The sequence below is a fragment of the Sinocyclocheilus rhinocerous genome, unplaced genomic scaffold (genome assembly GCF_001515625.1).
Source record: "Sinocyclocheilus rhinocerous isolate Xijiao unplaced genomic scaffold, SAMN03320098_v1.1 scaffold1057, whole genome shotgun sequence".
Lineage (NCBI taxonomy): Eukaryota > Metazoa > Chordata > Actinopteri > Cypriniformes > Cyprinidae > Sinocyclocheilus > Sinocyclocheilus rhinocerous.
In genome coordinates, this window is record NW_015660880.1 from 52687 (window position 1) to 66477 (window position 13791).

Below are 13791 nucleotides of genomic sequence, written 5' to 3' on the forward strand. Positions count from 1 at the left end.
TAGGACTGAACCAGTGTGATGCTGCAGGGAGAAAGGGAATAAAATGGTCATTTTATGTGTTGTCTGCATGTAACAATACATGAACTCTATGCCAGTCTAGACTGGTTTACTGATGGTGTAATAGCACAGTCCTGCTTTTCTACAGCAACCTGTTAATGTTTGTACAGCATAAAGCATATAGCATCTCCTCTGTTCTAGTTAAGCTAGTTGAACTACAGTCACAATGTCGCAGCCATGCCAGTGTTTTTCTTACTAGTGTGTGTGTGTGTGTGTGCTGGTCATAATCACTTGTCGTGTTCACCGTTGGTTGTCCTGTAACGCTGTTAGTGATCGGAGAACTACGTGTCCCATCATGCACCACTGCCGATCTGATCCGAGACCAGTACACAAAATAGGACTGAACCAGTGTGATGCTGCAGGGAGAAAGGGAATAAAATGGTCATTTTATACAAAGACTAAGTTCAACCAGTGAAACTTTATTCTCAGGTGGTCACTACAGACATTTCATCTCTTATCATTGAGATTCTTCAACATCCTCTCCAAAAGCTGCACATCTGCAAAAACACACAAACAAAACACTATAACAAAAACACAATATTATTAAAGTAAACATCATGATTTTATCAATTATTTGCATGCATCATGTGTGTTTGTACCCTGTTCTGTTGCTACTTTATTTAGCCTCTATTTGTTCCTCCTCTTTTATGTCAGTGTCACAATGTTATTGTGAGTAAAGTCAAGTCAAGTCATCTTTATTTGTATAGTGCTTTATACAATACTGATTATGTCAAAGCAGCTGTGAAATAAATACAGTGTCGAAATAAATAAATGCAAGTAATTATTTACTTGTTTGCTTGCTTGCATACCATTTTCTCTTTAAGTTTTGCTCCTGTACTTATAAATAAATAAATACAAGTATTTATTGACTTGTTTGCTTGCTTGCATACCATTTTCTCTTTAAGTTCTGCTGCTCCTGTACTTATAAATAAATACATACATAAATAATTAAATAAATAAATAAATGCAAGCATTTATTTACTTGTTTGCTTGCTTGCGTACCACTTTCTCTTTCAGTTCTGCTCCTGTAGGCTACTAATAAATAAATAAATAAAAGTATTTATTGACTTGTTTGCTTGCTTGCATACCATTTTCTCTTTAAGTTCTGCTGCTCCTGTACGTATAAATAAAAACATACATAAATAATTAAATAAATAAATGCAAGTATTTATTGACTTGTTTGCATGCCACTTTCTCTTTCAGTTCTGCTCCAGTACTTATATAGATGCAGCATGGGGTGTGTAGTTTCACTTTCTTTTCCGCCTACATCTCCCAGCGTTCACTCAGCTCCTTTTATTTTCTCAATCGTGTCCTAATGCCTTCATAAATCTACACATTTACCTGCTTCTCTCTCCGGTGATCGCTTGGAATAAAATATTGCAGCATTGCACGCGCATGTTGCTGGAAGCGCCGCGCCTGACTGTCCAACTTTCCTTTGTGCGAAATAAAAAGCGAGTAAATCCAGTCCCTCAGGATCCTTCACGAGAGACCGGAGTGCAGGGATGGTAAGGAAACCCTGTCTTCAGATATAGTGTGATTTGTATCGTTGGGAGCGGATCATCATGGAGCTCCGGGCGGCATCGGCGGACGCGCAGCAGCAGCTGGCCGGTGACAGGACGCATGAGAGCCGCATGGACGAGTACCTGCGCTCGCTGGGCTTTTACCGCAAAAAGGTCGCCAAGGATGGGTCATGTCTGTTCAGGGCCGTGGCAGAACAGGTCAGACTGATCCTGGTCTTCATAATCCCAAATAAATGTCGTGATTGTAATGTTTAGAAACACAAACACAGGCAACAAATCATGGATATTTAAATGCATCTAAAACTTCCTTATCCGCCTTAGCGTCACATCGTGTGACTCAATTATCTAAAATGTCACACAAAATCACTTGTTGCCCTGTTTTTTACCCCTTGTTATCTAAATGTTACCGTTTGTAACATTATACGCTGTGTCAAAACCACTTTTATAGCTAATTAGCTTTAGCATACTAGCAGCTTATGCTAACATGCACTAATATTTACACAGTTCTCGTTTTTTTTTCGACAGAAAACACTATTTAATCTGTAAACTGTATAAAGTGAATAATATAAACTATTTTCATTAAGTTTCGTTTTCGTTGGGTTTTACTTAATCTCTCATAAGGTGTGATATGAATTGTTGTTATTGTTATTAAAATATTCGTTTTACGAATATTATGCAGGTTCGTAAATTATTTAATGATCATTAATACCTGATCAGATGCCTCGCAATAATGACTAATTTCTTTGTTTTGAGACTATCTTTTTGTCATTCATAATCATATCAAATGATGTGAGATCAATATAATAAATATTCATCATATATTGAGTTATGTAGTTTCAGGAATTTTTGTATACTTATAGGATATAGATAATCTGTTCGATTGACTTTTGGATGTGAATTTGAATTAATATCAATGTTATTTTTATATATATATATATATATATATATATGCATTATTATTTTTAAAATTAATATTATATAAAGGTATTGCTGAATCATCACTCATGAAGTCTGCATTTAAAACTTGAATTTTTTTCAGTTGTTTATGTTTTGATAAACCTGTTTTTCCGGGTTGTGACAGCTGAATGGTGGCGTATAATGCATTGAATGTATCTGACTCAGGCCGACGCCTCATGACATGTTTTATTATGTGTATAAATCGTGCACTATTATTTTTAAAATTAATATTATATAAAGGTATTGCTGAATCATCACTCATGAAGTCTGCATTTAAAACTTGAATTTTTTTCAGTTGTTTATGTTTTGATAAACCTGTTTTTCCGGGTTGTGACAGCTGAATGGTGGCGTATAATGCATTGAATGTATCTGACTCAGGCCGACGCCTCATGACATGTTTTATTATGTGTATAAATCGTTTCATAACACATAAAGTGCACAGACTGAAGCAGGTGTGTGTTTGATTGACAGGTGTTGCACTGTCAGGGTTTACACACACAGGTGCGAGCGACCTGTGTGGATTATCTGAGACGGAACCGATCTACCTATGAGCTGGTGAGACTACATAAAAATGCATTTTGCGTTCATATATATGTTTTCATATTTATACAGTCACGTTGTGAGCATGTCATAAGTGTATTAACGAAGGTTTCTTTGTTTTTGGAAGTTTATTGAAGGCAATTTTGAGAAATACCTGGAGAATTTACAGGACCCTCAGGTAACAAATGGAATAAACAAAACATTGTGCATGCATGCAGATGCTCTCATCCAAAATGCTTTAGCTTGAACACAGATAAACTTCACTTTCTCATTAAAAACATCATTTTCAGTTCTGGCTTGGTTGATTGCACAGACTATTTAGTATTAAAATGTAGACATTTTCTCTTTTTTCCCCTTATATTGCTCTGTCCGTTTAGAGCTGGGTTGGACAGGTGGAGATCACAGCTTTGGCTGAGCTCTATAAGTAAGAATATTACATTTATTTACGTATTTTAACTGCATATTTTGAGGCATGAACTGTGATGACGTTTGCTGTCTTGTCTACCATTATACTTCAATCAGTCGGACAGTGGTTTTTATGGCCGGCCTTCATGAAGTAGCTTCAATAAAAATCATGTTATTGATTTTTGAGAAGCTGTGGCCAGTCGTGCATTATGCTCACTTGAATCAATTCGATCACAAATGGGATTTATTGGCAGAAAAAAAACATCTAATTCGGATTTGTCATGCAGTCAGTTTTCTTGCTCCTATAAATGACGATCCCGAAGGGAAAGTGATTACAATGCAAATTGTGAAGTGCAAAATCCATCATATCATCAACAAGATTATCAAATCATGAATCAAACTCATTTAGAATGCAAGCGTTTTCTGAAATGCCCCTCATGACAATAGCATGACATGCATTACTTTTAATAAAAGACCATTCATCCTATAATGCCTACTGTATCATATTTGATACGCAAAGGCCTCTAAATGATCAACATGATCAAAACTTTGCTGAAAAACACATTGCACACAATCTACTACATGCCTTCTGTCATCTGATTCTGGATTGCATTGCATTATATGTTTGGATCATTTCAATCTCATTTTACTAAAACAGATTATTGGAGATATTGATTGACGACTGATATTGCTCAATTTGGGCCTCTGAATACAACTGAGCTGTTTTTCCTCCATATTCTCATTATATCAGAATATATGAGCCATAAAAGCCTGATGGATCAAATATGATGCAAAATTATTTTTTAATGGTTGCTTCTTGGCCAAAATACAAGTCCATAATCCATAATAACGCTTCCTGCAGTCTCCTGTTGTCCTCTCACATCAAAATCCACCCACATATTTGTTTAGTGCTATTTTGGACTGTTTTGACTTGTAATCTGCGCAGATTTCTCTACTGATTCAGACAAAATAACTTTTTCACTGGAAATAGAAATATTATGGATATTTTAGTGAGAAGTGACATCTTAACGATGGATTCTTACAAACACACAGCTTTTGGCTTCTCAAGTCATTAACTGATGGACTGGAGTGGTGTGGATTATTGTGATGTTTTTATCCGCTCTCATTCTGACGGCACCCGTTCACTGCAGAGCATCCATTGCTGAGCAAGTGATGCAATGCTACATTTCTCCAAATCTGATGAAAAAACAAACTCTACATATTTCATGACCTGAGGGGGAGTACATTTTCAGCAAATGTAAATTTTTGGGTGAACTATTCTACACTCAGAAATATGCACCAAAATGTAATATGTTGGTGTATTTGTTCTTACTAGGTCCAGTGAACCCAGAGAAAAGCCAACCAATGGGATGAACGTCAGACCGCCGCAGAGGGTGGTTTTCTCTCTCTTTTTTACATCTGTTTCTCTTAAAGATTGATATCACTGTGTTTCAATATTTTTGATGATACTCTATATCTGCGCTTTAGGGTCGTGGGAGGGGCCACTCTCGAGGAAGGGGGCGTGACCTCTCCACTAAGGCGCAAAAGTCCCTAAACCCCGCCCTCTACAGGAACGTGGAGTATGACGTGTGGCTCCGTTCTAAACGAAGTACTTCATCTACTTTTTTGTTACTGTTTTGAAATCTAGTTCGTATTTTCTTTGAAAAATATTTTTTAATAACTAATGTGTGTGTATTTAGTTCAGCAGCAGCGGGATTTCTGCATGGCCGCAGGAATGCAGTACTCTGTCGGTGATAAGTGCAAGGTTAGCAGTATGTGCTGACAGCATTCAAAGACTTTTTTGAAAAGTTGCATTTGATTAATACAGGTACACTACCGTTCAAAAATTTTAGATCTTTCAACCACAAACTTTTTTGAACGGTAGTGTATGTTATTATTCATTTTTTATTATATATTGCCACTTTCCATTTCTTTTTTTCATTAATTTGACACTTATGATATTTTACTATATATATTCGTGATTTCATGTTTTTATTTTTAATTGTCTATTTTAATTACTGAATATTTTTGTTCACTTTGAGCTACTGAAAAGTGCTATCCAAATGAAATATATTATCTAAAATAGGAACTGTCTTGATTTTGTTCTCTTCTGGATCTTTCTCAGGTGCAGCTGAATAATCGCTTCTATAATGCTTACGTACAGGAAGTCAGTCCTGACAATGGGCCAGTCACTGTGTTTATTGGGGAACTCAACAAACCGTATGTGTTTTTATGTGTTTGTACATATGTGTAGGTGTTTTCATAGACTCTACTAACTACTATTTTTGAAAAAGTAGTATGTATACTGTGCATAGTATGTGAATTTTCTGTATGCAAGGAACGGCAGTATGACCTAATTCATTTAGCATATTAAAATATGCAGTATGTAATTGCTACTGCATCTAACACTCTTGCTTGTGTGTTTAGAGAAACTGTGCCATTGTTGAGTTTGCGTCTTCCATCTGAAGAGACTCAGTCATGGCAGACGGCAGAAAAGGGCAAAAGACATGGTGCACCAAACAACAGCACACAGACGTCCTCCGGTACGTTCTTGCCAAATTAAAAACACACTTGAATGACATCAACTCGCACATGCTCAGTGTTCGCATCGGATTCTTTATGCAGAATGGGAGAGCAGAGGAAGTCGGAGATCAAACAAAATGCCATCTCAGTCGGCACCCAGCGGTCGTGTGCTTAAGCAACACTCCTGGCCTCCGCAGGCCACCTCAGATGACACAAAAAACAAGTTCAGACGGTCCGATCAGCACAGAAGTCCTGTGTGTGTGCTTCCAGAAGAGGAGAACGCCATTTTGGAGCTTCTGCATAAAGACGAGCACAACTTCCCCTCACTGGGAACAAGCCCCCAAACGGTGAAGCCAATGCAAACACATTTATACTTGAAACACAAAAAGTGCACAAGTACTTAATTTTTGGTAACAAAGATACAAATGCATTTTTACTTTTGAATTCAGGCCACTGCTAGTGAAGTCATAAAGAAAGGAGGGGAAAAGAGAGGTTCCCGGAAGAAGGACCAAAAGGAGCATATCTCAGAGACGGGTGAGTGGTGAAGCTCTGCCCCCTTTATTTCCAGATGCACCAACATGATAGGCCGACGAAGCTCCGGGCTTATGACTGACGTCAACTACCTTGACGTCTGTTTGTGTTTTTTATAATGTATACTTATACATATGCTTCATACATGAACTTAAATCTACAGTAGCATGGACGGACATTTTCAACCAAGTTTAAAAGGAAAAAATCTCTGTAAAACGTAATGCACTGCCTTTACATCGATAATTTAGCTAATGATATTTTCATTCATGTTTAACCATTATCCTAAAGTTTATTTTGTTTTTTGGCTTTCAGAAACACCCCAGAGGCCTGTACAGAGACAGAAGAGCGCCACTGAAGAAAAACATGGGGTAAGTTACACAGAGAACAGCAGACTAGACGGAGTCAGACTTGTCTTTATTTAAACTGTAGACCAAGGATGTCCAATCCTGTACCTGAATGGCCACTGTCCTGAAGAGTTAAGCTCCAACCCTAATTAAACGCACCTGAAGCAGGTAATCAAGGTCTTTAGACTCATTATAAACGTAAGCCTTCTACACGCTACACGATTTTTGCAAAGATCATTGCAAATCACACTGTGCGACATGGATCTGATAAACTCGGGTACGACATGTATGCAGACTGTACGATGATGACGCCTATTGACTCGTAGGCTACGACGCACGTTACTATAGAAGAATAAAATGTCATCAGCATGCCCTAGTGGTAAACAAAAAGAGCATGATGAATCAGTTTGGCAGTTGTCATTTTTATGTGTGCTGAAAAAAAGTGGAAGCGGCGAAAGAGGAGGGGATAAAAGCTTGAGGTAAGTAGTTTTATGTTATAGCGCTTTGTCGCATTGATTTCATGTGGCATTTTTATTGGCTGGTCAGTAAACGTGGGTCGTAGCAGCAAACACACTGTGCGATGATCATGCTGAATTTCTGACACTGTCAGAAAATGATCATAGGCTATCTTTGGTCACAAGACTGAAAACGGCCGTCTTTGAACCTCTCTCACTGTTCGACATAGGACCACTGTTTAGGAGCCATGATCACAGAAATCGCCACGATTGTTTCACGATGACAATCTTTCGTCTGGGACAGCTGAAAATCGTGCAGTGTGTAGAAGACTTTACAGGCAAGTGTGTTGGAGCTAAACCTTGCAGGATGTTGGCCCTTCAGGAGCAGGATTGGACACCCATGCTGTAGATATTATGCCTTTTAGGTTCTGCCAAAACCAAGTACTCTAGAAAGTGTTGTAGTCCTTCACACCTGTGTTTCCCAACCCTGGTCCTGGACTACCCCCAACCCTGGTCCTGGACTACCCCCAACCCTGCACATTTTGTATGTCTCCCTAATCCATCACATCAGATTCAACTCATCACCTCAACAGTAGAGACTTCAAAGCCTGAAATGGTTGTCAGATGAAAAAGACCTCCGAAATGTGTATTTTTAAGGGGTACTGTAGGACCAGGTTTGGGAATCGCTGCTTCTCACCATGTCCACGTGCATGGCAACAAAGCAAGCAATATATCAGGGGTTCTTAACTCTGGCTCTCGAGGTCCACTTTCCTCGAGACAAAGTTTAGCTCCAAACATAATCAAACACACCTGAACCAGCTAATCAAGTTCTTCAGGATTACTAGAAAAATTACAGGCAGGTCAGTTTGATCAAGGTTGGAACTAAACTCTGCGGGAAGGTTTGAGAAAGTTGAGAACCACTGCAATGTATCTAGCCCCTTCCATGTTAATCTAAGTTGTTTTGAACTAACCAGCCACTGGTTTATACTCCATTCTAGATAAAGGTTTCTGAGGAACCAGGGCAGAAATCTTCGTCAACAATAAAAGAGAAAGTACAAGAGAAACCCATCCCTGCCTCTCCTTCTCCACCTCCTGCTGTTATTGTCTCATCTGACCCCCAAAAAGCCCCATCTTCATCTCAGTCTGAATCTGCTAAAGCCCTTGGTCCTAATCAGTCTGCTCCTGAGGCAGTTAAAAAGACCCCTATCCCACCTAAGGCTAGCTCTGCTCGAAGCCCTGACAGCAGTCAGTTTGCTCCGGTGTCCACTTCAGCCCCATCACAGTCCATCTCTGTGGCAGGAGCGGTCTCTGGTACCACCCCTGCCACTATTCAATCTATGCCTGCACCGAAACCTACCCAACCCTCATCACAAACTGTCCCAGTGCCTACCGTAGTTCTGCCCATTCCTGATCTTAATTCCCAGCCCACTCAAACACCATCTCAGATTAGCTCGGTTGCATCTCAAATCACCCCTGTCCAAGTACCTGCTGCTATCCTAACTCAAACTACTCTGGCCCCTTCTGGCTTAGTCCCACGTGCCTCTGTTGAACCAACCCCGTCCATTCAAACCGCCCCACCAGCTTCTATTTCCGCTCCACCATGTATACCAGCCTCTGCAATACCTGTTTCTGCCCTAGCTCAAGTTCCTGCCCCTATGTTAGATGCCCCAGATCCATCTTCTACCACCCTTCCCATTGATGCAAGCAGTGGTCCACCAATTGGCGAAAAAACTGTAGACCCTCATACTACTGTGACACCAATCCCTCTTTCCTATGATCCTCCCACCTCCATCTCTCCTTCCTCTGGTCCTGCCCATGCTCCACCCCCAGACTTGCCTCAGTCCTCATTCAACTCATCAGATCCACGACCCTGTGAAAAAGCCATGCCTGCCTCTGGTAAGTTTTGTATAATGAAGTTCAATTTCGGACGTAGCATTGTTTGAAATGGGTCTTATTTCAGAAGTAAAATTGTTGTAAATATTGACTTTCTAGTAAACGCAGTTGATCAAAGTTCCATGAGAGTTCTCACAGAACTTCTCTTTTCCTTCAGGTGTAGCACCTGCTCCTGAGCTCCCATCCCAACCCCAACAACTCCCCTATCCTCATGTCCAATGGTCTCAGCTCCTTCAGGACCCAGTTTATCCAGGGTTCCCCAAAAACGAGAAGGGAGAGGTGGAACCGCTGCCCCCCTATTCCTTCTCCCAAACAGGAGAAGACCTACCGCAAGGTAATAAAGACCCTAGTGATCCATTGTGTACTGTATATAAAAAAAAAACTTTCCCTTCTACCACAACATTGTTGATTCTTGCAGCCAATTGTTAGATATTCAGGCAAATTGTACTTGTTTAAGCTGTTTGTTGTCTTTGTTGCTATGCCATCTAGGGCTGCACGATAAATCGCGATTAACACTAAATCTCGCGTAAATCGACCTGTCTAGTGTGCAATTATGATATCGCAAAGGCTGTGATTATGTTTTTATGCGCAGCATGTCCGTGAAGCACGGCTCTTTGATCAGTAGGAAGTGCTGCTCTGTCTGAAATCACTACAAGTTTGAGTCGCCTATAATGTGCATTTGTAAAAGCAACACTCGTCAAATATCATCATTATAAATATACTTTATTATCATGAAAATACCTGAGAAGGTTTGAAGAACAGTGATAGAAAGATGCCCATAGGCATTTCCTGGAACTACGCATGTTATGGTGGTACTTCTGCGGGGAATATTTGGAGTTTCTGCACGAGAGCGCCCTCTGGCTTTTAGATGCAGCAGCATTCAACCATACTTCACTGACAAGCTGCGCATAACAAATCGTGTGCGGTTTATTTTAAATTTATCGTGCAGCCCTAATGCCACCCTTTCTAGTCTGTCAGTTTCAGCACGAGTTAACATTTAAGATATCCTCTCAAATATAACCCATTATTCAAGTTTATTTAGTCTGTCTTCCTCATAATGATTTTAATTTTTGAAATGCGTTCTGTATTATTTCAGATATCAATATCCTCAGGTTCTTCTTCAACCTTGGTGTCAAGGTACACTGTTTTGAGAACTCTTCTTTGCATTTGTTGCTTTATTAAAGACTATTACTGTTTATGGAATTACATAGAAGTGTAATGTACTCCCAATTTCCTCAGGCATACTCTCAGCCGATGTTTCCTCCCATCGTTTATCTGGGTGCGCTAAACCAAGCCTATCAGATGCACCTTAGAGGGCCTCCTCCTTCCTCGGACTCTCCTGCTAACCCCACCGTGACTTCATGGCAACCAGAAAACCCTTCTCCTCCTCGGAATTTGAGCTCCATCCCTGACACCTCATTGGACAGCCATGCTCCTGTTGCACCTGTAGCATCTGGTAGCGGCCCTGTTGGTCCCATAGAGTTGGGAGCGTACAATGATCACCCTGTATCCATTCCGATGCCGCTGCCACCAAGGCCACCAATGGCCTGGCCAGCTTCCTCTGGTCTAAGTACCTATGCTGGATCGTACCCTCCAATGCAGTTTTCAGCACCACCCTATCCACCCCCTGGGAATCAGATGTATCCGCCGTCATCTGTTAGTTACCACCGTATGCCACTTCCAATGCCTCTTGAAGCCTTAAACCATGGCCCTCATGGCCGGATGGATTTCTTGCCGTTTGTTCCTCCAACAGTGGACAGAGGTCAAGGGAATGGCCAGAGGTCTGTGAACCCCCAGTTTGGGTCCTTGCAGAATACCGCTGGCTTTCCTGGAGGCCAACCTCATTTGAGTGGTGGTGATTACAAGCCTTTAGACATTCCCGTTTCAGTGGCCACGATGGAACCTCCACCCTTTAGTGGACATTGTCCTGTTGCACAACCTTTTCAGATTGGCCCACTGCAAGGAGACATGGCAGGATTGACCCATTTAACCAATGGGAACTTAGGAAAACAAGGGGGACTCTTCCCAAAGAGCCTTCATGCTGGTCTTATTGCAGAAGACCCTTCTCGCTCCATTCACCCTTATTCTCCTAATGATAAGTGGTCGGTGGAAGAGATGGAGTTTCACAATGTGGATCTCAGCACCACTCAGTCCTTTTACAGCCAGTCCTACAGGGGTGGAGGAAGACGTGGCCAAGATGACAGAGGAGGATATCGAGGCAGGAGCCATCGTGGCTGGAAAGATTATTCTGGCCGAGGCAGACAAGATGAACAGTCATTCTACAGAAATTATGTGAGACGAGGTGCAGGGCCAAGAGTAGAGATGCAGTTACCATATCTGTGATGCTGGATATACACCATTTTTTTTGGTTTACGATATCAGATACACAAAATTTGTTGTTTTGAGTTTCTGGGTGGCTTTTGGTAAATTATATTGATTAGTAATGTATACAATGCTTTTAACTGTTTTCTGGCATTTTCTCTCCCCACATTGATTAAAAGTAAAGCAACCGTTTCACCTGTTCCTATTTCACTAAACCCCTGTAAAAATGTAATTGTTTGCATAGGTAATAAAATCTTATAAATATTTTTGTTTTCTTGTTCCTACATGCACAGCAAAAGGGAAAAAATATTGGTTTTATATTGATTTTGAATGTATACAACTTATCAGATCTATGTGCACTTCCTGTAAACACTGAAATCTTTATTTACATCTTTTAACGTGGGTATTTTTTAGACTGGTTCTCAGAGGACTGTCCTAAAAGTCAGATTTTTCCTGAAAAGCTCGTAAACAATTCAGTTAAATTAATGGTGTAATCATATCACCGGACGCAGGAAAGTGCCTTTTTGTCAAGGTTTGCTTTTTCTTTTTTTGTTGTTGAAAATTTGGTTTTGATCGAGTTTCTGACTGCACCTTTATTGCGCACCATCATCCCCCCACAGGGTTCTGGGGTATCTGCTGAATGAATGTTGATGCCAAATGCCTGTAATAAAATACATTTCTGATCCAAAGATGTGGTTTTAACACCAAACAAATAAAAGATTTAAGAATATCTTTCGCAGTTGTTGTTTTTCCATTTTTACATGAAATAAAAAGCCTAAGACTATCTTGTCTTTTCATTTTACAGTTGCAGTTCCCTTTAATTAATATATTTAGGCAATAGACATGCAAGTACAACTCCCATTTGCTTGACTGGACTACATGTTCCTCAGAGCCTTTTGTTTTTATTTGTGTCAAATATGCTCTCTTATCAGAGGAAATAAAGTACATACAGAAAGATGTAGTTTGGACAACAAACAAGAGCTAAAGAACATCAAGTTAATTTTAACTGCAATTCCCTTCATGTAAGGGAAGTATATACTGAAATATGTAGTTGCGACACCAAATACAAGCCAACCTTCCTCAGTTGCAGTCTTTCTATTTAAAGTCAGTTTATTCCAAAACAATCTCTGCACTGCACAGACTTGTCACCCAATATCATTGACACAACAGGTTTTGTGTAGCTGGTAGTGCGTTTTAATATCGAACGGTTACAGTTGCATCTTCACAAGACTGCCGAAGGCAAAAGCCTAATCTTGAGAAATCCGGTTATTTAGTATGTAACACATCGTGTAACATGATTCAAATATTTTATTCAAAACATACAGTTGCATGTTTGGCATGTGTAAATTGGTTCGCACCACTTTGTGACCAGAACGAACTTCAGTTGTTAATAACGATAATTCACCCAAAAACATACATTTGTCAAGGTTTTATTCTCAAATAATGTCCTCTCCTCATCTCAGAGGATCCATCTCGTCTCTTTGTGGAATCATACCAATGGCCAAGAGGAGAGGAACAGAGCTGTATGTTTGAAGTGGTGATGGTGATAATTCAGTAAACATATAAGTCCACAATGCCAGCGTTCGCTGGTCTGATGTCATATTAAGCGGCTAAATTTATGGAATTCTGTGAAATAGGACCTTCAGTCATCCAGGAAGAAGTAGTTTCCACTCTTCTTTTGTTCCACATCCTTAAAGACGAAAGCAGAAAACAGGTTTTTAATTAACAGGTACAAAGCTAATGGCCACATACTGACACTATATCAAGACCATCAAATAAGCCAACAATTTCGACAGCATTTATGGAGGTTCAGAAGTATGAAACCCCTATTAGGAGGCCCAAAAATGCTGTCTAGCCAAGAGGCTCACTAGGCTTTGAGATGGTCGCAATTAGGGCTGCACGATAAATCGCATGCGATATTTAACGCGCATCTTGTCAGATTAACGACACTAATTTTATATCATTGTAACTTTGCTTTCCATACACCAAGTACTTCTTCATATACCACAGCAATAACTATAGTCTGAGAAAGTTCAAACATGATTAAAGGCAAGTGAACAAACAGTAAAAAAAAAATAAAAATACACCATTTACAAGCATAGATAATATAAACCGTAGTATTCAGGTACAGAAATGTAATAATTAAGTGTAAAATAACACTGCATTGTGTTCACTATATGAATTACATTTAGATTAATCTTTGTTATAGCTGTTTTGTTGTTTGATTAACATTAGTGACATATT

At 39.8% G+C, this 13791-nt stretch overlaps 2 protein-coding genes across 2 annotated transcripts in view; one reads left to right on the forward strand and one right to left on the reverse strand.

The window, feature by feature from the left end:
• Positions 1-1275: 1275 nt before the first annotated feature.
• On the forward strand, positions 1276-12248 carry LOC107725717 (OTU domain-containing protein 4-like). The gene is made up of 16 exons (XM_016535097.1): positions 1276-1775; positions 3006-3089; positions 3202-3252; positions 3452-3498; positions 4810-4873; positions 4968-5088; positions 5180-5244; positions 5605-5699; positions 5907-6022; positions 6105-6349; positions 6452-6536; positions 6846-6901; positions 8331-9228; positions 9383-9559; positions 10322-10362; positions 10465-12248. The coding sequence occupies exons 1-16, from the start codon at positions 1620-1622 to the stop codon at positions 11566-11568; spliced, it is 3405 nt and encodes a 1134-aa protein (XP_016390583.1). The 5' UTR covers positions 1276-1619; the 3' UTR covers positions 11569-12248.
• A 475-nt stretch (positions 12249-12723) lies between these two features.
• LOC107725718 (ATP-binding cassette, sub-family E (OABP), member 1) overlaps positions 12724-13791 on the reverse strand; it is a 22090-nt gene continuing 21022 nt past the window's right edge. Inside the window, exon 15 of the mRNA XM_016535098.1 lies at positions 12724-13237. Within this exon, the coding sequence (XP_016390584.1) occupies positions 13190-13237 (48 nt within the window). The 3' untranslated portion in view covers positions 12724-13189. The remainder of the gene's footprint in view (positions 13238-13791) is intronic.

Coding starts and splice junctions, on each gene's coding strand:
- LOC107725717 (XM_016535097.1), top strand. CDS start 1,620: ATGGAGCTCCGGGCGGCATCGGCGGACGCGCAGCAGCAGCTGGCCGGT. Junction 5,089..5,179: donor GTGGCTCCGTTCTAAACGAA/GTACTTCATCTA, acceptor GTGTGTATTTAG/TTCAGCAGCAGCGGGATTTC. Junction 9,560..10,321: donor AGGAGAAGACCTACCGCAAG/GTAATAAAGACC, acceptor GTATTATTTCAG/ATATCAATATCCTCAGGTTC.